This window comes from Pseudomicrostroma glucosiphilum (assembly GCF_003144135.1).
Source record: "Pseudomicrostroma glucosiphilum strain MCA 4718 unplaced genomic scaffold BCV69scaffold_5, whole genome shotgun sequence".
NCBI classification, from domain to species: domain Eukaryota; kingdom Fungi; phylum Basidiomycota; class Exobasidiomycetes; order Microstromatales; family Microstromataceae; genus Microstroma; species Microstroma glucosiphilum.
The window spans coordinates 464,777-485,109 of record NW_020289917.1 but is presented as its reverse complement, the minus strand read 5'-3'; the positions used below and the strand labels follow the sequence as shown (position 1 = coordinate 485,109).

General features: G+C 56.2%; 8 protein-coding genes across 8 annotated transcripts; 5 read left to right on the top strand and 3 right to left on the bottom strand.

Annotated features, from left to right (window-relative positions):
* Positions 1-1,364: 1,364 nt before the first annotated feature.
* BCV69DRAFT_248132 (RhoGAP-domain-containing protein) lies at positions 1,365-5,234 on the top strand (the record flags this gene model as incomplete). Its single annotated transcript, XM_025490280.1, has 1 exon — positions 1,365-5,234. A coding segment is annotated over one exon (3,870 nt), but the record flags the coding sequence as incomplete, so codon positions are not given.
* A 1,981-nt stretch (positions 5,235-7,215) lies between these two features.
* On the top strand, positions 7,216-8,733 carry BCV69DRAFT_233673 (MFS general substrate transporter; the record flags this gene model as incomplete). The annotated part of the gene is made up of 1 exon (XM_025489869.1): positions 7,216-8,733. A coding segment is annotated over one exon (1,518 nt), but the record flags the coding sequence as incomplete, so codon positions are not given.
* A 618-nt stretch (positions 8,734-9,351) lies between these two features.
* On the top strand, positions 9,352-11,343 carry BCV69DRAFT_290032 (beta-glucan synthesis-associated; the record flags this gene model as incomplete). Its single annotated transcript, XM_025493693.1, has 2 exons — positions 9,352-9,750; positions 9,796-11,343. 2 exons carry the CDS (start codon positions 9,352-9,354, stop codon positions 11,341-11,343), a joined length of 1,947 nt encoding a protein of 648 aa, XP_025348596.1.
* A 31-nt stretch (positions 11,344-11,374) lies between these two features.
* On the bottom strand, positions 11,375-13,439 carry BCV69DRAFT_258622 (MFS general substrate transporter). The gene is made up of 3 exons (XM_025490647.1): positions 13,054-13,439; positions 11,878-12,984; positions 11,375-11,785 (listed from the first exon to the last, which is right to left on the bottom strand). The coding sequence occupies exons 1-3, from the start codon at positions 13,289-13,291 to the stop codon at positions 11,526-11,528; spliced, it is 1,605 nt and encodes a 534-aa protein (XP_025348595.1). The 5' UTR covers positions 13,292-13,439; the 3' UTR covers positions 11,375-11,525.
* Positions 13,440-13,714: 275 nt separating this feature from the next.
* Positions 13,715-14,398, top strand: BCV69DRAFT_236663 (hypothetical protein; the record flags this gene model as incomplete). Its single annotated transcript, XM_025489927.1, has 2 exons — positions 13,715-14,224; positions 14,309-14,398. Coding segments are annotated over 2 exons (600 nt in total), but the record flags the coding sequence as incomplete, so codon positions are not given.
* Positions 14,399-14,512: 114 nt separating this feature from the next.
* BCV69DRAFT_298447 (WD40 repeat-like protein) lies at positions 14,513-16,234 on the bottom strand (the record flags this gene model as incomplete). The annotated part of the gene is made up of 3 exons (XM_025494219.1): positions 14,513-15,431; positions 15,505-15,771; positions 15,849-16,234. The coding sequence occupies 3 exons, from the start codon at positions 16,232-16,234 to the stop codon at positions 14,513-14,515; spliced, it is 1,572 nt and encodes a 523-aa protein (XP_025348593.1).
* A 410-nt stretch (positions 16,235-16,644) lies between these two features.
* On the top strand, positions 16,645-16,963 carry BCV69DRAFT_269119 (hypothetical protein; the record flags this gene model as incomplete). The annotated part of the gene is made up of 2 exons (XM_025490882.1): positions 16,645-16,809; positions 16,904-16,963. The coding sequence occupies 2 exons, from the start codon at positions 16,645-16,647 to the stop codon at positions 16,961-16,963; spliced, it is 225 nt and encodes a 74-aa protein (XP_025348592.1).
* A 264-nt stretch (positions 16,964-17,227) lies between these two features.
* On the bottom strand, positions 17,228-20,133 carry BCV69DRAFT_282156 (putative heat shock protein HSP104). The gene has a single exon (XM_025492252.1). The coding sequence runs from the start codon at positions 20,107-20,109 to the stop codon at positions 17,353-17,355; it is 2,757 nt and encodes a 918-aa protein (XP_025348591.1). The 5' UTR covers positions 20,110-20,133; the 3' UTR covers positions 17,228-17,352.
* Positions 20,134-20,333: the final 200 nt, after the last annotated feature.

Sequence of the window (20,333 nt, the reverse complement as noted above, 5' to 3'; positions counted from 1 at the left end):
GGCCTGACGGGGAAAGAGGGGGAGGGGATCTCTTTCGCGAGGGGACCCGGAAGACCCGAGGGACTGGCTCCGTTGACGGGCTGAGGGACCATCTAGCTCGGAATGGGTGCGAGAATGCTGGGGTCGAGATGGGCCTTGCTGTGGTGGACTCCCCTTTGTCCAAGAGGCCGTGGGATAGACGAGGTTCAGAAGTTCCGTGGCTGCAGGCAGTTGCGCGGCAGGCGCGCAGGCGGAAAGAGTAGCTCCGCTCTGGTGATGTGCCCTGGGTTTGTGCGGTGGGTGGATGCTGACCTGCGTGCGTGTGGATTGAGTTCGTGGGTGTGGGTGTGTGTCCGCCTGTGCTTGTGGTGTGAGCCATGTCCGCGAGTGAGCGCTGTTTCCCCATCCGCCTGTCTGTCCCCCTCACGGATGATTCGCCCGTCCGCGTGCCCGCGCTACCCTGCCCTGGCCATTCACCCAAGTTCGCCGGTCCACCTGCTCCATCCTCCTTCCTAGACTCATACCAGCCAGGCAAGCTTCGCGCCTACCTTGGCAGCATCTCACCCGCTTCTTTCTCTCACCTTCACCTTTGACGTCAGGAACACGCCAGCTGTAACCACTTCTAGGCTCGCCAAGCAAACACAGCGCAGCGCCCGCGACTGACGCACAGTCAGCCTTCCGCCTCCGCCTTGGTCGATCCCTTTCGGCTGGATCCTATCACAACAAGTCGACCCTTCCGCACCCACTACTTCACTTCTGCCAGCCTATCGCACAGTCTTGCTCAAGCCATCACTCTCAGCGTCATCTCCTCAATCGCGTGAGACAGTCTTTGCCCATCGTCACCTCCACGGAACCTTTCCCACGACAGGAGTTCCACACGCCTACCGTCCTCACAGCGTCCGTACCTCTCTTCGAGGGCGGCGCTGCCTGTCTCTTTGCAGCCTTTTCTCTCGTTCAGGATCTCGGGAACGGTCAACTCTCCCGGATCTCGTCGCCTTCAAGACCACGAGCAAGCTCACACAGTTGGGTCTACATCGGCAAGGCTGCACATCTGCGCCCATCATCCCGCCCGGGGGTTGAAGCCTGTCCTCGCTGCATAGCCTCTTCACTTTTCCGCTTCCTTCGCCATCCTCTCGCCTGCCCTAGACCTCGCCATGTCTTCTTATTCGGGAGACTCGCCCCTGGTTCCCGGCGGCTTTGGAGGGACTGGTAGTGGCGGCTCCTATATGGATGCAGGGCCTTCTTCCCTCGCCTCGCCCAACCCAGGAAACCGTTCCTACCCAAACCGTCCATCTACCTCTTCCAAAGCATTTCCTTCTAATCCTTACGGCCTACGCGAAGGCAGCGGCGGTGCCGGCAGTTCGCGCTCGACATCGCCCACAGCAATGCATAGCCGCAAGGGTAGTGTCGCCTCGATACAATCAGGAGGCCAAACAGCGCCGGAGGAAGACAAGGTGGCCAAAAGCCCCACGACGAGAAGAGCAGCAATGGACAGAATCAAGTCCAGGGCCGTGGACTCTGGATGGAATTGGGAGGCGGAGAGGGAAAGGGGAGAAGACGGTACTCAGCAGCGATCAGATCGTGGTCAACTTAGTGATGGACAAGGACAACAGCAAGGGGCTAGCTCCTTTGCCGTGCCACCGAGGTACTCGTCACGGCCTTCCGCAGGCCCTAGCCGGTCTCGGAACGATTCATTCCAAGGACCACAACTTCCCAACACCCCCTCTAGCTCATCGCCGCGGAATAGCTTGACACAGAATCGCGCCGGTGAGGGAGGCAACATACCCCCTTCCCACTCCCATCCGACCCAACGAGACAGGCACATGACACCGTCTGGCTCCTCTAGCGGGAAGAGGGAGCAATTATGCGATGCGTGCGGAAAACCCATGACTGGGCAATTCGTGAGGGCCCTGGGGGTGGTCTTCCACCTCGACTGCTTTAGATGTCGAGACTGCAACAAGGTTGTCGCTTCCAAATTCTTCCCAGCAACTGAGGATATGAAGGACGCAACATCGCCTACGACAGCAGGCGATGAGGATCAGCGCAGCCGGCCTTCTGATGGCAAGGGAGTGCCCCAGAAGCTGTTCCCCCTCTGCGAGACCGACTATTTCCGGCGGCTTGACCTTCTCTGCGCAACCTGTGGTGGCGCTCTGCGAGGCAGCTACATCACCGCTCTGGGCAAAAAATTCCACGTTGAGCACTTTACCTGTTCGGTATGCACGACAGTCTTTGGTCCTCAAGATAGCTACTACGAGCATGATGGTAGGGTGTTCTGTCACTTCCACTACTCGACGCGATTTGCTATTCAGTGTAGCGGTTGCAGAACGGCCATCCTCAAGCAATTTGTGGAGATCAACAGGAACAATCAAGACGAGCATTGGCATCCTGAGTGCTACATGATCCACAAATTCTGGAATATCAAGCTGTGTCCGACGGGAGCAACTCCCAAGGGGAGTGTCGCTGCTGAGCCGACGGTATCGGATGCTCCTGCTCCGTCCAATTCGGGCGTGGCTCCCACTACTGGAGCTTCTGCGAGCGATCTACCAGGTCCTGAAGCGCTCGAGATCGAGGCATCAGAAACGCCTTCGAGTCTCAAAAAGAAGCAGAAGACGATGGAAGAGCAGGTTTTCCGGATATGGACGGTCCTGTCTGCCTTTGAAGAGAGCTCAGCGGCGTGCATCTCAGAGATGCTCAGGCACGTCAGCAGTGGGCGGTATCTTGGAGGCGTCAGGATGGCAGAGAGGTTCATTCTTCACGTCGAGATCCTCTTCTCTGCGATTGACGACATCGAGAGGGCTTTCAGAAGAGAACGGACCAAGGGTCTTTCGCACATTCGCGAAGCTCGTATGCTCTGCAAAAAGATCGTCAACTTCTTCTCACTCCTTTCGCATACTCAGGAGACAGGAGCCCAGCGCATGGGAATCACTCAGGAATTGCTCTCTCTCGTTACCGGTCTAGCGCACTACCTCAAAATTCTCATCCGCATCGCTCTCACTGGCGCTCTCAAGCTCGACCGCGATCACGACAATCGATCAGCCCTTGTCCGTTTCCTGGATCAATTGGCTTACCTTGCCGAACGAGCTGCTCTGAGTGCCGAGGAGAAGGGCAACGATAATGAGCGGGGCGACTTCCCTTCGAATGAGCTTAGCATGCAAGGCCCTGACGGGAAGTGGTACGGGTACCGTAGTCTTCCGAGAAGCACCTCGATAGCGTCCACAGACGGTAATGAAGGTGCGACAGACCTCTGCGTCAGCTGTGGTCAGACTGTCGAGGAGGAGTGTGTCCGAATGGGGATCAATATGAGGTGGCATACCTCGTGCCTGCGCTGTTGTCATTGCAAGCGGAGGGCGCATAAGGAATCCTCTGGGCAAGGTACTCAGTCTGCGAGCCGAAAGACCGAATCCGACTCTGCATCAGAGGACTTGCCTAGTCTGCCGCCCTCAGCTTTCGCCCTCGAAGTGACTGCAAGGCCGCCGCCGGCAGAGGGGTCGCAGAGGAATGGAGGGAGCTCAAGTCGCAAGCTCTTCCTTACCTACTGCTCTGAACACTCGCCTGCAAATGCTCGTCGCGGCTTCGAAACTGGCACAAGGCTCGAGCAGTATGCTTTCCTGCTCAGAGTAGCTCTGAACCGCTTGTACGCTCTTCTGAAGAAACGCGGCGTCGTCCCTGCCTCTCCTCCTGCCATTGCACCTACTGAGATCAGCAACTCCGACTCGACTGCGACGATCAAGGGAGCAGACAGAGACTCTACGTACGGCGACTCGACGGAAGTGAGGCGCATGAAGTCGGTCAATCTCGATCGCAAGCTCTCCACCAAGGCCAAAGTCCCCCGGATCTCGACTGTGATCGGCAGTCCATCAGGTCGACAACCAACAGCCAGCTCGATGCAGCGCATCTCACCTTCGACAGATGGCGGTAGCACTGATTCCAGACTACCTTCGCCCAGGGATGGGTCGCAACAGAATATCCTGGAAGCGACTCGGTCTCGATCACCCTCGAAGAAGCCTTTCCGTCGCTCCCCATCTCCTGTTCGTGGCTCAACAGCGGGTTCTTCACCTGTGCCTGAGCCTGGGTCAGTCATTCCCATTCGGCCTGCCTTTGCCAGACACAATACCGATGTACGCATTCGTGAGGATGGTCCCATGCGGCAACCATCCGGAGACGATGGCAAAGATCCTCTGGGGGCACACGATGAAGGTCTGACATTGGCGGACATCCCGCAGCTGCTAGAGGCCGAGCAAGCCCGAGAGCAGCGTCGCTCACTCCAGCATGACGGGCGCTCTCTGGGCGAATTGTCCGCCCTTGAGCTATTCATCGTGAAGCACATGGCTGTAATGATGCTGCAGCAGAGCCCACTGAAGGACATGGTGCCCATGGACGACCTCATCGAATTCATTGAGACGAGGAAAAATACATTCTGGGGCAAGCTCTTCAAAGGAGGCAAGGATAAGAAGAAGGTCGAGAAGAAGGGCACATTCGGCATCGCTCTTGACATTCTCGTTGAGAGGAGCGGCGCAGACTCGACGCTTGGAGCTAGTGGTGCTCAACTTAGGATCCCCTGTTTCGTCGATGATATCATCTCGGCCATGAAACAGATGGATGTCTCAGTCGAGGGAATCTTCAGGAAGAACGGAAATATTCGGCGACTGAAAGAGCTGTCAGAGGCTCTGGATCGCGATAGCTCCTCGGTCAATTTGGCGGACGATAACCCAGTCCAGCTGGCTGCTCTGCTCAAGAAGTTCCTCCGTGAGCTTCCCGACCCACTCTTGACCTTCAAGCTGCACCGTCTGTTTGTCATGTCACAGAAGATTGAGCCGGAGTCAGAGCGTCTGCGAGTCCTGCAGCTAGTGACTATCCTCCTGCCCAAGGCTCACAGAGATACCCTCGAGGTCCTCTTTGTATTCCTGCGATGGGTCGCCTCCTTCTCCCACGTCGACGAGGAGACTGGTTCCAAAATGGACCTGCAAAATCTCGCCATGGTCCTTGGACCCAATATCCTCTACGCCAAGAGCGGCGATCCGGCCAAGGACGAGCTCTTCCTCGCCAATCGAGCCATCTTGTGTCTGCTGGAACATCTCGATGACTTCTGGCAGATTCCTCCCGAGCTGGACGTCGTGTTGCAAGATCGAGATTTGCTCAACGCGTCGGCTGACCTGACTTCGAGAGATATCCTCAAGAAGTGCGAGAAGTACGCTCGAAGAGCTGGGCCTAATCGTGGAGGCGGCATTGGTGGAAATGGCAGCGGCGATAGTGGCAAAGGAAGTGGCTCCCTGCAAGGAGGAAGTGGGCAAGGTCATCGAGGACCCTACCTTGATATCGGCTCGCGGAATCAGCGACCAGAGTTCCACGACGCTGTCTCCTCACGCCAGACACTTGAAGTCTCCTCTTCCAACGGTCGCATCAACTCCGCCTATCCTCGGAGTCCACTCGACGATGACAACCCCGGCAGCAGAGCTCCTTGGGCCGAGTCTCGCAGCCGGTCCTCTCGAGAAGGAAGCGGTAGCAGTCATCAGCAGCACCAGCAGCAGCACCAACCAAGCTCCTACTATGGCAGTCCTGAGCGGGAGCAACATGGCTCATGGGGCAGTGGCGCGGGTCATTATCCCAATGGTGGACAAAGGCAGTACGGCTCTTCTGCCTCCAACCTGCGCGAACAAGAGCAGCACATGATGAACTCTTCGGCTTCTTCTTCCTCATACGGCACTAGTCCTCGCAGGTGGCAAGGTGCGGCAGGTGGAGGACACAGTACGGGAAGCGGAGGTGGCGGTAGCCAGGGAGGTCACAGCGGGCAGTATCATGGAGGTGGTGGGTACTACTCGGGGCAGGAGGAAGAGTATGCGACTGCCCCGCCTACGATGGTCGGCTCAGCCGCGCCAGCAGGGACGGCGGGCGGAGGTAATGGCGCTGGGGCCAACTCAGCTGCCGGAGGTCCGACCGTCGGATGGCACCAGTATCAGCAGAGACAACAGCAGGCTTGAGCTGTGATGCTCTGCTGAGCTGCCGTGGCCGTCGAGATCGGCTCAGTCGTGAAGAGGTGGATTCTGTATCACTTCGCACTGTCACAAGTGTGCTGCTTCGGTGTAAATGTTGTACAAACATCATCCCTCAGCAGTGTCCTCCACTCATCCCACCAACCCCTTGTCTTGCTTTTCCCACTCTACCCAGAATTCCAAGCCGACTTTTTGCCGATGTCGTTTGTCTGCTTACTTTGCACGTTTGTTTTTCTCGCAAGCCGGCGGGCTTGGGGCGAAGCTTACTTTCTCGCCTAATAAGTCTGTCGCTCTTATCGCCGACAGGGACAGGTCTGAGGTACTTTGATAAATTTCGGCGTGTGGAGGGAGGCTCGATAGCGTTCTCAAATTGTGGACACGACTGGACAGCAACTCTGTGGATGAAACAAACTCGGTAAACAGTAAGCTGATCAGCCGGGTGATAGATTGGGTGGGCCTGGTAGCGGATCAAGGTGGGAAAGAGGTGGGTCGAAGTTCGGCTGGAGGCGTCTGATTGCCTCTTCGGACCTTCGGCTTTGGTTGCTGCTCCCTCGCTTAGTCTAGGCGGGCGTGGCCCCCCACCCTTCGGCATCGCGCCGAATGGCAAGGCGGCGTCGGGTCGGACTAAAGTTGACTCTTCGCTTCAGGCCTGGGTGTGTGCCTCGAGTCAAAATTGGAAGCGTCCCGCAGGACGGGAGACGCGGATCACCTTACATGAGGGACACTTGAGAGATGGCCAGCTTCCCCTGACTCGCGACGAGACCTTGACTCACCCTCGACCACTTCCTCCCCTTCATCTTCCATCTTCTTGCGATTGATTAGTGGACCCTTGAGCATTGCCCCACCTCCTTTATATCTCCCCTCATCGATTTCTCTCTCAAACATCTTCCTCCTCTCTCGTCGGAGTCGTCATACGTGTTTACCCACGCCACATAGAGACATTGCATCCGCTCTTTCGCACTAGTCAACCACCTATACCCTAGGGATGTCCACGAGCGCTGCGCCCAGCCTACCTCAGCAGAGTCGTAGCAGTGGTGAGGGCAGCGATGGAGCAGCAGCTACCACCGCAGTTACTCCCACTCCCACAAGCCGAGCTCACTCTCCTTCGTCTGCCGGGAGTGACGTGGTCGCTGCGAAGCACAGTCAATCCAACACTCCCACCGGCGAAGAGAATGCTGCTGTTCCCGCTGCAGCAGCTGCATCGGGTCAACCTGGGAGGATCAAAGGTGTGAACCGATTCACACAGGAGAGGCAGGTGATACCCAAGAACAATCTGCCCGTCGTCTTCTTGGGTCTCATGCTCTCCGTTTCCCTCGCCGCATTGGATCAGACCATCGTCTCTACCGCCCTGCCAACGATCAATCGCGATCTCAATGGCTCAGCAGCAGCCTATACATGGATTGCTAGCGCCTACCTCATGGCAGCAGCAGTCGTGGTTCCACTTTATGGCCGTCTGAGCAATCTCGTCGGGCGCAAGCCACTCTTCTTTTCCGCCATTGCCCTCTTCCTCATCGGATCGGCTCTATGTGGTGCAGCTCAGAACCCAACTTGGATCTGTGTATCCAGGGCTATTCAAGGTCTTGGTGGTGGTGGAATCATCGGACTTGTACAGGTGACGACGAGCGACATTGTGCCTCTGGAGAAGAGGGGCGCTTTCCAGGGTCTCTTCGGAGCAGTGTGGGGAATCTCCTCTGTCATTGGCCCTTTGATCGGTGGCGCCTTGACGGAATACACTGCTCTTTCCTGGAGATGGTGCTTCTTGATCAATCTGCCAGTGGGCGTGATCGCTGCTGCCATCGTCTTCTTCTTCCTCAAGCTCAACCCCACGCCAAAGCGGCCGTGGCGTGACATGGTGCACGAGTTTGATTTCATCGGCTATGTCCTCCTGGTAGCCGCTATCATCATCTTCATCTTCGGCTTCACTGAAGCTGAGACACAAGGCTTTGACCAGGCTGTAACCATTGCTCTGATTGTAGTAGGAGGGCTCTTGTTCCCTGTCGCCGTTGGCTGGTCCTTCTACGTCGAGAGACATTTGCCGCGCGTCAGGCCCATTCTGCCTCCCCGAATCTTCAAGACACGAACTACTGGCCTCATCCTGGTGACTGTCTTCATCCATGGCTTCGTCTTCTTCAGCTACACCTACCAGCTCCCCATCTTCTTCCAGGCGGTTCTGGGATCCAGCGCCCTCTTGAGTGGAGTCTACATGCTGCCCTATGCCTTGATCGGTAGTATCGCGTCCCTGGTCTCCGGTGTCGCAGTGGTCAAACTTGGGCGCTGGCGTCCTGTGTACTGGTGGGGTTGGACATTCTCAATCATTGGATATTCGGCGATGACCGCGATTGGCGGCAATTCTACCCTGGCTATCGTCTCGGGCACCTCTACACTAGCTGCTCTTGGCTACGGGTGCCTCTTCCAGGTACCCTTGCTTGGTCTGATGAGCGCCATGCCTCATTCGGAGATGCCTTCGAGCACCACCACCCTCGCTCTGATGCGAACCATGTCCGGCGCCGTCGGAATTGCTGTATCCCAGTCAATCTTTACATCGCGTGTCACCACCCTCACCGGCACTATCCCAGGCTATACAGTTCCTGCTGATCCGTCACAAGACATTCAGGGCTTGAAGAACTTGCAGCCTCCTGCCTTGGCATCAGAAGTCACATACGAATATGGACAGGCTCTCCACCTCAACTTCATCATTCTCGCGCCTATCATCGCCGTGGGCTTCCTATGCAGCCTGGGAGTGAAAGGCTACAGTATGCAAAGGAAGAATGTGACTGCTGCCGATGCTGAGAAGGAGAAGAATGCTCTGGAACTGGGCTCGAAGGATGGCGCCGTCACTGATGGCTCAGCAGCCCAAGCAGAGGCGACCGTTGGCCTCGCAGAGAGGGACGCGGGTGTGACGCCTGCACAGATGGAAGAAGGCAACGCATCTGAGAATGCAGCGCTGGAGCGGAAGGAGGCAGGTACGGAGGAGGCGGATAGGTCATAGATAGTTAGGGAATTGCGTAGCTGTTGTATTGCTGGGAAAGCATCATTGTCGATGCTGTACAAAATTTGATACGTTCTCATAAGTAAAGCTTCAGTGAAAATCTCCCGGCTGTGCGAGCAAGGCACCGAGAAATTTCATTCTGATCAGGTACCGGACCATTTCGGCCCAGGTACAGATTGCTCCGGGCTACCCGGGATATTGACAACCACTTGGGCTCTTTCATGCTCCTCTCTTGCCTATTTCCGGTCCTTCTCATGCTGACCGCTCCATTTAGCTTCGGGACGGTGACGCTGCTCCTACTGTTGCTGCCCATCTTCGTCCACCTCAACTCCATCTCCGTTGACCTTCGCGCGCCACCGATTGTCAACAATGTAGCCCAACGCCTCGTGCGAGATGACGTTAGACGCTGAGCAGCAGGATGCTCCCTCTACCCCTGTAGAATCTCCTGATGAGGCTAGGACAGAAGGTACTACCACTCCCGTCACTGTCATTGTTACGCCCCCGGATGTCGAGAGTCAAGCTGCCGATTCGATCGATGTGCCGGCTGTGAGCGAGCAGGAAGCTACCGCGCATCCTTTAGAGTGTGAGGGTCAGTCTGGCGACTCCCTCCAGAAACAGCCGTCATTTGCACCTGTCCCTCAAAACTCAGGCGTAATATCGTCTTCGCCGACGGATGAGTGCAAAGCAGAGTACCCGGTCATTACTCGGGACTTTGCAGCACCACGGGCCGAGACAAGATCCACTACTGCCCACGCGAGTACAGAAGCCTCGCATACCTACTCCGTGCCCAAAGTCCGCCCTCTACCCGGCGGCATTGCTACTGAGCTATTTGATCAGTACAACGACGTGGGCCCAGAAGATGATGATGAGCTCCACAGGCCTGATGACTGCGAGAAGTCCGGAAGGATGCGCTTTGGACGGCGATGCTTTGATGGTTTCAGCATCATCTTTCTGGCAATGGCCATGATCATGGTCCTCTGTGGCTACCCTGTCGTCAGCTGGTTCCTCTACATCGGTCAGCCTCCTCCCCTCGTCGTCGGTTTCGGTCTAGGCGGAGCGAATGGTACTGGACAACGACCCCTCTTCGAGAACCTAAGATCTTTGATTGACCCTGATACGCCAGAGCAGGCGCGTAGCTGGACCCACCCGCTTACAAAGGAGAGTCACCATCTTGTCTTCTCAGACGAGTTCAACGTCGAAGGTCGGACCTTCTGGCCCGGAGATGACCCTTTCTGGACCGCCGTCGATATCTGGTATGGCGTCACGGGTGACAAGGAGTGGTACTCGCCAGAGAATGTCAACACTACTGGCGGGTTCCTCCAGATTACCATGGAGGAAAAGATCAATCACGACCTCTGGTTCCGCTCGGGGATGTTGCAATCGTGGAACAAATTCTGTTTTCAAGGAGGGTACATCGAGGCGGCGGCTATTCTCCCCGGAGGACCCTCTACCGAAGGCTGGTGGCCTGGCATGTGGCTTCTGGGCAATCTGGGCCGTGGAGGCTACCCAGGAACGACGGATGGGGTGTGGCCGTACAGCTACGACAGATGCGACACGGGCATCCTCCCCAACCAGACCTTCCTCAATGGAACTGGCCCTGATGCCATTGTAGGGAACAAGAAGTGGGTGAGTTACTTGCCTGGGCAACGAATGTCAGCCTGCACTTGTCCAGGCGAGGATCACCCGGGTCCCTCCCACAATGTCGGCCGTGGTGCACCCGAGATCGACATACTAGAAGCCCAGACGTCAAATGGTGTAGGAGGAGGAAGCCAGTCCCTGCAATGCGCTCCCTTCGACGATCACTGGAACTGGGACGAATCCGTCGCCTCCTTTGGCGACAGACACAAGACCGTCTTCAACACCTACACCGGCGGACGCTACCAGGAGTCCGTCAGTGCCATTACCAACATTCCCGACGACGGGTACGAGCTAGCGGACCAACCTCGGGTAATCAAGTATGGTCTGCACTACGAACCGGATTGGGAAGGGACGGGTAAAGGCTCAGTCACCTGGTTCATTGACGGTAAAATGTCCTGGACTGTACCTGCCAGCGCTTTCGGACCTAGACGTGCGCTCGATATTGGCCAACGATTGATCCCCAGGGAGCCCATGCAGATCATTCTCAACCTGGGAATGAGCGATGGTTTTGAAACGATTCGGTACCCGACTCTTCAATTCCCAGCCACGTTGCGTGTGGATCACGTGCGGGTGTATCAATCTGATAATGCGCCCATGGACCGGATTAGCTGCGACCCGCCGGATCACCCGACGGCAGAATATATCAACAATCATCCGGGCATGTACTTGAACCCAAATGTGACGGTCTGGCCTACAGAGCTGTACGGTGCTTGGCCAAAGAATCGGTTGACTGGCTGTGGGGACTAGGTGAGAGGTATAGAAAGACGGCGAAGCCAGTGTGCTCTACATTTCACTTCAAGTCAGCTTCTCTCGAGTAATGTATCGCACCATCTATTTACACGTCGATGATCTACATTCTACAGTGTCGTGACCGAGCATCCACTGCCACCTAGCATGGTCTACTTGCTCTTCACAGCACAGTGTCCAGTCTATCTATCAGCCCAAGCAGGTCTATTAGCGCTTCGCGCAATGCGGAAGCTCAACAACCACGCCGTCGTGGCAATGGCAATCATCACCGCCCATACTAGCTGCCCAAATCCTTTGTGCGTTGTCGAAAAGGCAAAGAGGCTCGTGGACATTGTGGGGCCAACGGCGCGACTGAGGCTGCCGAAAGTCTGGCTGAGGCCATTGAGGGCGCCCAGAGAGTTGCGAGAGGGGGCAACATTATTGACTAAGAGGGTAGCACATACTGAGATGGTTGAAGATGTGAGCGATGGGCAAGCAGAAGTGTCAGTGGTGAGGTGACATGCGCTCTTTGTTGTAAAAGGACAGAGCACTCACCGATGGACATCCCAGACATGGCTTTGAAGGCAATGCCCACGGCGAAAGTCATCCAGGTCGCCTTGTATCCAAAGTGCTCCGCCACTACATGGGCTACGGGAAAGACGAGGAAGGAAGGCAAGTAGAGGAGGAGGGCTACTCTGTACACGTTGAGGGGGCCACCTAGTCTTTTTTCCGTCCAAGGAAACAAGACTGCCTGTGTAATAATGGCAAGTACACCATTCGTAGCTAGTAGGTGTCCGATATCCGAGCGCTCGAATCCCACACCTCCATACTTGACCTGCTCGAAACAGAAGAGTGGCAGGAGAGACGTAAAGCAAATGTTCTGAAGATTGAGGAACGTCTGGGTAGTAATGATGGAGAGGACCTGAGTCGTGAGAAGAGACCTCACAGATGGTGGCTTGGATTCCTCGGTCGTCTGTTCGATTGCATCAGCCTCTTCGGTATCTTGGCGAGCGGTCTGACCGTCAGTGGTCTCGGCTTCTTGCCTCAGCGCATGAACCTTGTGCTGCCGTCTCTTGGAAGGTAGCGTTTCCTCAAGGTAGAGGAATCCGATCACCATGGCGAAGAGGATGTAGAGCGACGACATACCGCAAGGGAGGTAGTACGGGTACTTTGCGAGGAAAGAGGATCCTCCGAAGATGGAGGGGAAGGACTCGACTGGGTGTGAGAAGCTGCCGCCGAGCCAGGGACCAATGATCGCTCCGCACCCGTACATGATAGGCAGAAGGGAGAAAGCTCTAGCATTGTTGGTCGAGTCGGTCAATTCTCCAAGGACAGACTTGAGTACACTGACATTAGCATTGAATAGGCCGCTGATGCATCGAGCGGCAATCATTGCCGGGAAGGACTTGGCCAGACCAAACGCGTTGACTGAGACAACCGTTCCAGCCATGCCGATGAGTAGCACAGGTCTGCGTCCGATCCGATCACTGAGTCGTCCCCAGAAGAGTACCGTGCAGACTTGGATGATGGCAAAGCAAGACTCGATGAGACCAACGTAGTACCCGAGCTCGGCGACTGGCACATCTGGCAAGGCATCATGTAGCTGCTCATTGATGAAGGGGAAGATGAACAGAAATGACATAGGCTCGGAAAGCCTCATGACTGGAGAGAAAAGGGCAGAAGAGGAGCCTTGAGCTCGTGGCCAACATTTCAACCTCGGTGACTACTCACTGCACACGATGAAGATCTGCAGCTTAGGAAGCGGTGTCGCAGGCGGCCGATCAGCCTGTCCTGTCTCTTCAGCTTGATGCGCTTGACCATTCCCCAGTAAGGGCTGACTCTGCTCATCTCGAGCATCTGCAGAGTGGTACAGGCCCCTGCCATCGCCATTGACCTCATCGACGTCGGAGGGTCGTGCCTGAGACAGCAGTGGTTGCCGCTCGCCTGTGCTTGCAGCTCGAGTCGCCATGCTGCGAAAGTGCAGATCGTTCCGAGGGCGAGGGACTGGCTTCCGTCGCTGGAGAGGTCACGCTGCGGAGAATCTGATGAATGGGTGCCTCCGAGGATGGATTCTATGTGATAGACTACTCGATGGGAACAGGAGAAAGGGGGGTTTGTCACCTTGCTGAGGCCTTGTGCTGTGCCGATGCGGCGGGCAAATATTCCTTGGGCCCTGGCAGCAATCGGGCATCCAACTGCATCGGCTCGTCTCACTCGGCGCATCGGACAAGAAGCCGAGATCCGATCGAAGGACGTGCGCACTAGACTACCGATCACTTCTTCCCGCTGCCACCCTGGATGACCATTGATCCTTCCCAACTATTCGCAGAGTCCCTTTTCAGTCCTGTGATACATCTCTTGAGAGCCACTCAAAATGTCCACCCAGCCTCCTTCCTCCTTCTCTTCTTCGTACGAGGTGATTCTATGCACAACACCGCACCACCTGCGCGAGGCGGCCAGCATTAGAATGGACGTCTTCATTGCCGAGCAAGGCTTCGACGTGCAGGACGAGCTGGACGAGAACGACGCCATCTGTGCCCACTTTCTCCTCATCGACACTGCCAACCCCTCTCAAGGTCTCGGCACGCTTCGTTGGGTACCCTATCCCACCGGACCTGTTCTGGAGAGCAGTAAAGAGGCCATCGCAACTCGCTCTACGGAGGAAGGTCTGCCGCTGGGAAGAGCGCAGACGACCGAGGAGCTCACGCGGTCCTTTGTCTCTGCTGGGCAGGCCAAGCTAGGCAGGCTAGCCGCACGGAAAGAGGTACGAGGTAAGAAGCTGGGGGCGAAGCTCGTGGTAGACTCGGAGAAGTGGATTCGGAGCATCCTTGCAGCCAATTTGAGCAAGGGAGAGCAGGTGGAGGTGGGGATGAAGCTTCACTCGCAGATGCAGGTCATCAAGGTGAGTAGGCGAGAGTGAAGGCATAGCGATTGCTGTATGCTGACATGCACTTATCCTCGATGGCGCACGACCGGATATCGATAGTTCTACGAGCGACTTGGCTACACAGCTTCCGGCGAGCCTTTTGACGAGGATGGAGCTCCACATATGCTGTGCTCAAAGAAGGTTACCATCGTCGGTACATAGACGACTCCATGAAATTGCAAACTTCTAGCAGATAGACTACTTCTCAGCATCAGCATGACATGCCAGCGGAGAAGATGACTTTGCATTGGTTGGAGCTAGTGCCTAGTGCCCATCCATATCGCCTAGAGCGTCCTCGTCCAAATCTTCGTCTTCGAGATTGACGTACAAAGCGAAGTCTTCTTGCAGTCTCTCTGGGTCATCTTCCCATTCATACTCCCACTCCTTTCCTTCTTCGTTGGGCGACGGTCGAGGGTCCAGCCCTGCAGCCTTGGGGTGCACTATTTGCTCTGCCGGCTTCACCCCCGACGCTCCAGGCAATGGGCCCACGCTAAGCACATCCACATCCACTTCTTCTTCGTCCCTCTTCCGACGACTGACCTCATCCTCGTCCTCTAGATCGAACTCTTCTTCTCCTTCCTGGTACACAATGTTCTCCTCGAGCTCTTCGAATCCCGGCGCATAGGCGGACCAATTCTCGGCGTTGGGCGTGAACCAGATATTGATCGAGCCAGAAAGGCTCACCGAGAGGAGCAAAGGGCGGGTGGGATGCCAGTCCGCATCGACGAGGGGTTCCTTGGGACCTTCGAGAATCTTGTCGAGTGCACCAGCTCCGCGGTCCCATACGTACACGTTGTGTGCAGCCTTGTGGGCTGCACCAGCGTAGACGTACTCGCCATCGCCACTGAAGCCGATGCCATTCCAAGGGGTGCGATTGACCAAGTCTTGAAAGCGGTGAATCACCTGCATACTGATCTGAGGCACGTCCGCGGCCTGCGCCGAGATGCTAATGGAGACGATGCGGATACTGCGATCGTTTGAATTGACAACGAGGCTTCTCCCGGACTTGTCGAATGCAATTTCTTTAATCGCTGATGCTCCAGAGGCATTGAAGCGAGAGACGAGTCGTCCCTTGTGCAGCAGGGAGAAGACGAGGATCTCGCCGCGAGATGTGCCTGCGAAGACGTACGCGCCCAGAGGATGGAACTTGGTCGTCGTAATCGGTGGAAGTGCTGACGAGTGACTGTGAAGGGTGGGCCAGACTTTCGGTCGTGAGCGGCGAAGGTGAATTTCCGTGACTCCTGTACATGACTCACATGTCTGCGCTGGTACTTTCACCTACCTCCTCTTCTTTCGCTGTCCTGTCCTGCTCAAAAATCTCGCCCAAATCCATGCGCACTTCTACTGTCTGCCAGGGATCGTATACAGGCTTAGACGAAGAGGGCAGGTTGTCGTGGGTGACGCCGTTTGTATGGTCACCATTGATGCCATTGACCTGCGTGAGGCCTCTACTGGCTCTCCTCCTCCTTCTCAGGTCAACTACAATGGCCTGCTGAGACTCTAGAGTGACCACCAATACTTTGCTGCCAAATGTCAATGGAAGGAAGGTGTGGTCAGATCCGTTCTCATCGCAGGACCGTTGATTGTACTTTGTACTCACCTACACCTCGGTGCGAAGTCGATGGAAGCCACGGGCCCATCGAATCGCATCGTGCGTACCCTCCTAGCCGGCTGGCTCTTCAGATCCCACAGCACCACATTCCAATCCGCGCTAGCGCTAGCTAAAAACCTGCCAGAATCGCTCCATGCAATCGCTGTCACAGGCTTGACATGTCCTTGCAACAGCCTGATCATTCCTTGTGTCTCGACATCGTAGATGGCAACGGCCCAGTCTGAGCGAGCAGATGCAATGTACTGTCCCGCAAAGAGACCTCGGGGGTTGAAGCGGGCGCAGTGGCATTGTACTTCTGTCCGCGGGCCGAGGACTTGGTGTACGGATTCGGGTATCGAGGGGGTGGAAAAGGGGTTCAGGAAGGACTGGTTCATCACGTCCTCGGTGGTACAAGCTTAGACGAGCCGTCAAAAGCTCGCTGGCTTAGAGCGCAAGGTAGACTGCGAGTGAGTGTATGCTGCTCGCCAAGGGCGTACGGGGACACGCTCGGAAGAGAAGCACTGGTCGCGCCTCTGGTTCCGCCTTGAAAATCGCTTGGCTCAACCGCGAGGCCAAAATGCCCGCCAGACGGCGGGGTGGTGCGCCTGTGCCTGCGTCCTGAGCCCAACACACTGGTCAGTACCATCTCACCATCCTTCGCCTGAGTCAGACGATCATCGTAGAGACTGCCGCATCACACACAGCCAACAGGTCAGAGTCACTGAGCTCCGAAGCCCCACGCTTCTCCACCTCCTCACGCCGCTCCAGCTGCGCTCCTCCACCCCACTCGTACACCTCTCTCACAATGTTCGGTCTCGGGCGACTAACGCACCTCCTCTTCGACACCTTCCTCATCTCCATGGCCCTGTCTGGGATCAAGCGCAACACTGGTCTCACACCCTCGCTGAGGAGAATCCCCAATAAGGACTTGCGCAATCTGGTGCGCGTATGGCTGGAGACGGGAGAATGGGTGAGTATTAGCGTGGGGCAAGAGATGAACCAAAGAGCCCAGTCGATGAATGCCTCATTGAACCTTTTCTTGGTCTCTCTGTTGCTCCCACCAGCTCACGGACTTCACAGTCGTCTTCCTTGGTCGCTCGTCCTTCTTCGAGCGAATCCGCTGAGGTCATCCCTCATGTCAGCCAGGAGGCGCTCCACCTTCCGATGAACATCCCCTTGGCCCCGTAATCTCTGCCTGTTCTCCTGAGGAGGTCGCCAGTCAAAGACGTCCCTTGCTTCCATGCCCTGTTCTATATTGTACTTGTACCCTCAGCTCTCGTTTCAATGATTCACTACTACGACGTTCTACACGATTGGGCCTTTTGGGAGATATCTATATCTCACGCTCACTCAAGCGAGCTGCGATCACATCTAAAGGCAACAGGTCTGGTTCAAGGTGACTTTTCGATTTTATTTTCTACTTTTCGATCTGATAACGATTTTGCTTTGCGATTTACAGTGGGTATCATGCTACTTTCGGTCTACGTCCTCCGTTGCGTGGAACTCGTGGGTTTCAGTCAAGAGGCTCCACCTTCATATCCTGGTCTTCCATATCCATCTCGTACTCGTCTTCGTCGTCCATGTCAGCATCCATCTCAGTGACCTCGTGGTTGGGCAGCACAAGGATCTTCATCTTAGCCGAGTCATAGGTGACCCGAGCAACCTCATTGTCGAGGATCCCGCCCTTGAGGAGCAGGATTGAAAGTGGCGAGAGCAGCTCGTTCTGAATGACACGGGCCAGGGGACGCGCTCCCATTGCAGGGTCATAGCCTCGCTCGGCAAGATAAGCCATGGCCTCTTCGTCGACGTCGACGGTGATCCTTCTGCCGTTGGCGCGCAGTCGCTGCTGAACCTCACGGATCCTCGCGCCGACGATGGCCTTGATGTCGTTTCTGGTGAGCTTGCCAAAGATGACACTTGCAGACAGTCGGTTCCTGAACTCGGGAGGGAGGGCAGCAGCCAGAGAAGCATTGACGAGGCTGATTGTCTCGGGCGTGAGAGCGTCCGCGCTTGAATCGTTGATGTACTGGGCTCCGAGGTTGGACGTGAAGATTATGACCGTGTCCTTGAAGGAGACTAGGCGACCTTGTCCATCAGTCAGCCTACCGTCGTCGAGGACTTGCAGCCAAATCTGAACAAACTCTCGAGATGCCTTTTCGAGCTCATCTACGAGGATGACGGAGAAGGGCCTGCGTCGAACCTTCTCGGTGAGTTGCCCACCGCTCTCGTAGCCGACATAGCCAGGGGCAGCTCCGATGAGTCTTGAGACGGAGTGCTTCTCGCTGTACTCGCTAGCATCAATGCGGAGCATGGCCGACTCGTCATCGAAGAGGAGCTTAGCCAAAGCCTTGGCCGTAAGTGTCTTACCAGTGCCCGACGGTCCAGCGAACAGGAAGGAGATGGGCTTTCCGGGGTCGCTCAGACCTGAGCGCGACAGTCGGACAGCATCGGCAACAGCCTTGACCGCTTCGGGCTGACCGATGACTTCCTTCCTCAAGAGCTTCTCGAGCTTCAAAAGCTTTTGCAGCTCGCCTTCGGTGATCTTGGTGACAGGGATACCAGTCCACCTCGCGACGATGGTAGCGATCTGCTCGGCGCCGACGACGTTCTGCCCCTCATCCTCTCCAGATTCGTGACGTTTCCTCTCTTCGTCCTCGAGGACAGCAATGCGGTGCTCGAGATCGGGAATAGCACCGTATCGAATATCAGCAGCGGTCTGCAGATCGTAGCGTCGCTCAGCAGCCTCAGCCTTGGCCTTGAGCTCGTCGAGTCTGCGCTTGGCATTGTTCAGCTCGTCTCCTTTAGCGCGCTTGCTTTCCCATTGAGCAAGCGCTGGAGCAAGGGTCTCTTGTAGCTCACTGAGGTCCTTGCGAGCAGCTTCAAGAGCTTCCTTGGACGCCGGGTCCTTCTTTGCTTCTCTTGCGAGGGCATGGATGGCGACCTCGAGCTCAACCTTGCGTCTCTGAAGAGCATCGATTTGTGCGGGTACGGTCTCGCTTGTGACCGAAACATCTGCACTGGCTTCGTCAACAAGATCAATCGCGGCATCGGGTAGTCGTCGTTGAGATAGATATCGCTTTGCGAGGCGAGCGGCTGCGACGAGGGCCGAATCCTTGATCGTCGCACCGTGATGGTTCTCTAGCTTCTCCTTGATGCCTCGCAAGATGGAAATGCACTGGTCGACGGTAGGCTCTGCGACTTGTACCAGTGAGAATCGTCGCTCAAAAGCAGGGTCCTTCTCTATGTACTCTCGGTACTCCTTGGTCGTGGTAGCGGCAATCATGCGGAGTTTGCCGCGAGCCAATGCTGGCTTGATGAGGTTGGCTGCGTCCATCCCAGAGTCTCCACCTCTGCCGCTCATGAGGAGATGTGCCTCATCGACGAAGAGGATGATGCCAGTACCGGCGTCCTGCGACTTTTCAATCTCGTCCAGCACGGCCTTGACTCGTTCCTCGTACTCTCCTTTGTACTTGGCACCGGCCATGAGAGCTCCTGTGTCTAGTGACAGCAGTCGCGCGATGAGAGACGGCGGTACATCTCGGTCTACGATTCTCATAGCCAGTCCTTCCGCCACTGCTGTCTTTCCCACTCCCGGCTCGCCGATGAGTGCGCAATTGTTCTTGGTCCTACGACTTAGGATGCGGGCAATGCGGCGAATCTCTTCATCTCTTCCAATGACCGGGTCGATCTTGCCGTCTGCTGCGAGTGCTGTAAGGTCGACGCAATATTTGTTGAGGGCGTCAAACTCGCCTTCCGTCTTAGTATCGACCCTCCTGTTTCCTCTGGCCTGGTTGATTGCTGTGACCAGTAGCTGTGTGTTGGCCAGTCCATGTGTCTTAAGGAGCGCCTCGATTGTTGGGTCCTGAATCAGCGCAAGCAACAGATGATCCTGAGCTACGAAGTTGTCGTGCTGGGTGGCCTTGATCTCGGATGCCTTCTTGATGACTTTAGCTGCTGCTCCATTGAAGGATAGGTCTGTGGGAGGTGGATTCTGCTGAGGTGTCTTGCGCAACGTCGCTCGGAGGGCATCCTCTACCTTGCTTGGCGTGACACCAGCCTTGGACAGTACACTCTTGAAGAGCGAATCGTTGGCGCTAGCTCCGCTTGGCGTAGCGGGCCGTGAGGACGATGCCGCTGGCCCACTGCTCTCGGTGAGCAGAGCAAGGGCTATGTGGGCAGGCACCACATGAGGATGGCTGTAGTCCTTTGCGAGCTGTACTGCAGTGTTGATGGATGATGCGGCTTTGTCTGTGAAGTCGGGTGTGGTCATCTCTAAGTGTGGGTTGGTCTTTGGAGGAACGAATTAGACCGAATGAACGTAGGATGCCATGGAGATTATATCTATCTCATGTGCGGAGTTTGAAATCGCACTGTTCCGTGGCTTGACGCCTCCACCCTGCCAGACGTTCCGAGATGCGAGTAGAAGCCGAGGGAATCCTCAGCGCCATGACCTCGACCCGCCCGCATTACCCCGCCTTCTCACAAGTACGTGAG

Bases quoted from the DNA above. Each gene is read 5' to 3' on its own strand.
- BCV69DRAFT_282156 (XM_025492252.1), bottom strand. From the start codon at position 20,109: ATGACCACACCCGACTTCACAGACAAAGCCGCATCATCCATCAACACT.
- BCV69DRAFT_258622 (XM_025490647.1), bottom strand. From the start codon at position 13,291: ATGGCGACTCGAGCTGCAAGCACAGGCGAGCGGCAACCACTGCTGTCT. The intron at 12,985-13,053 runs GTGAGTAGTCAC...TTTTCTCTCCAG, and splicing joins GCAGATCTTCATCGTGTGCA to TCATGAGGCTTTCCGAGCCT. The intron at 11,786-11,877 runs GTGAGTGCTCTG...CAACCATCTCAG, and splicing joins CATGTCTGGGATGTCCATCG to TATGTGCTACCCTCTTAGTC.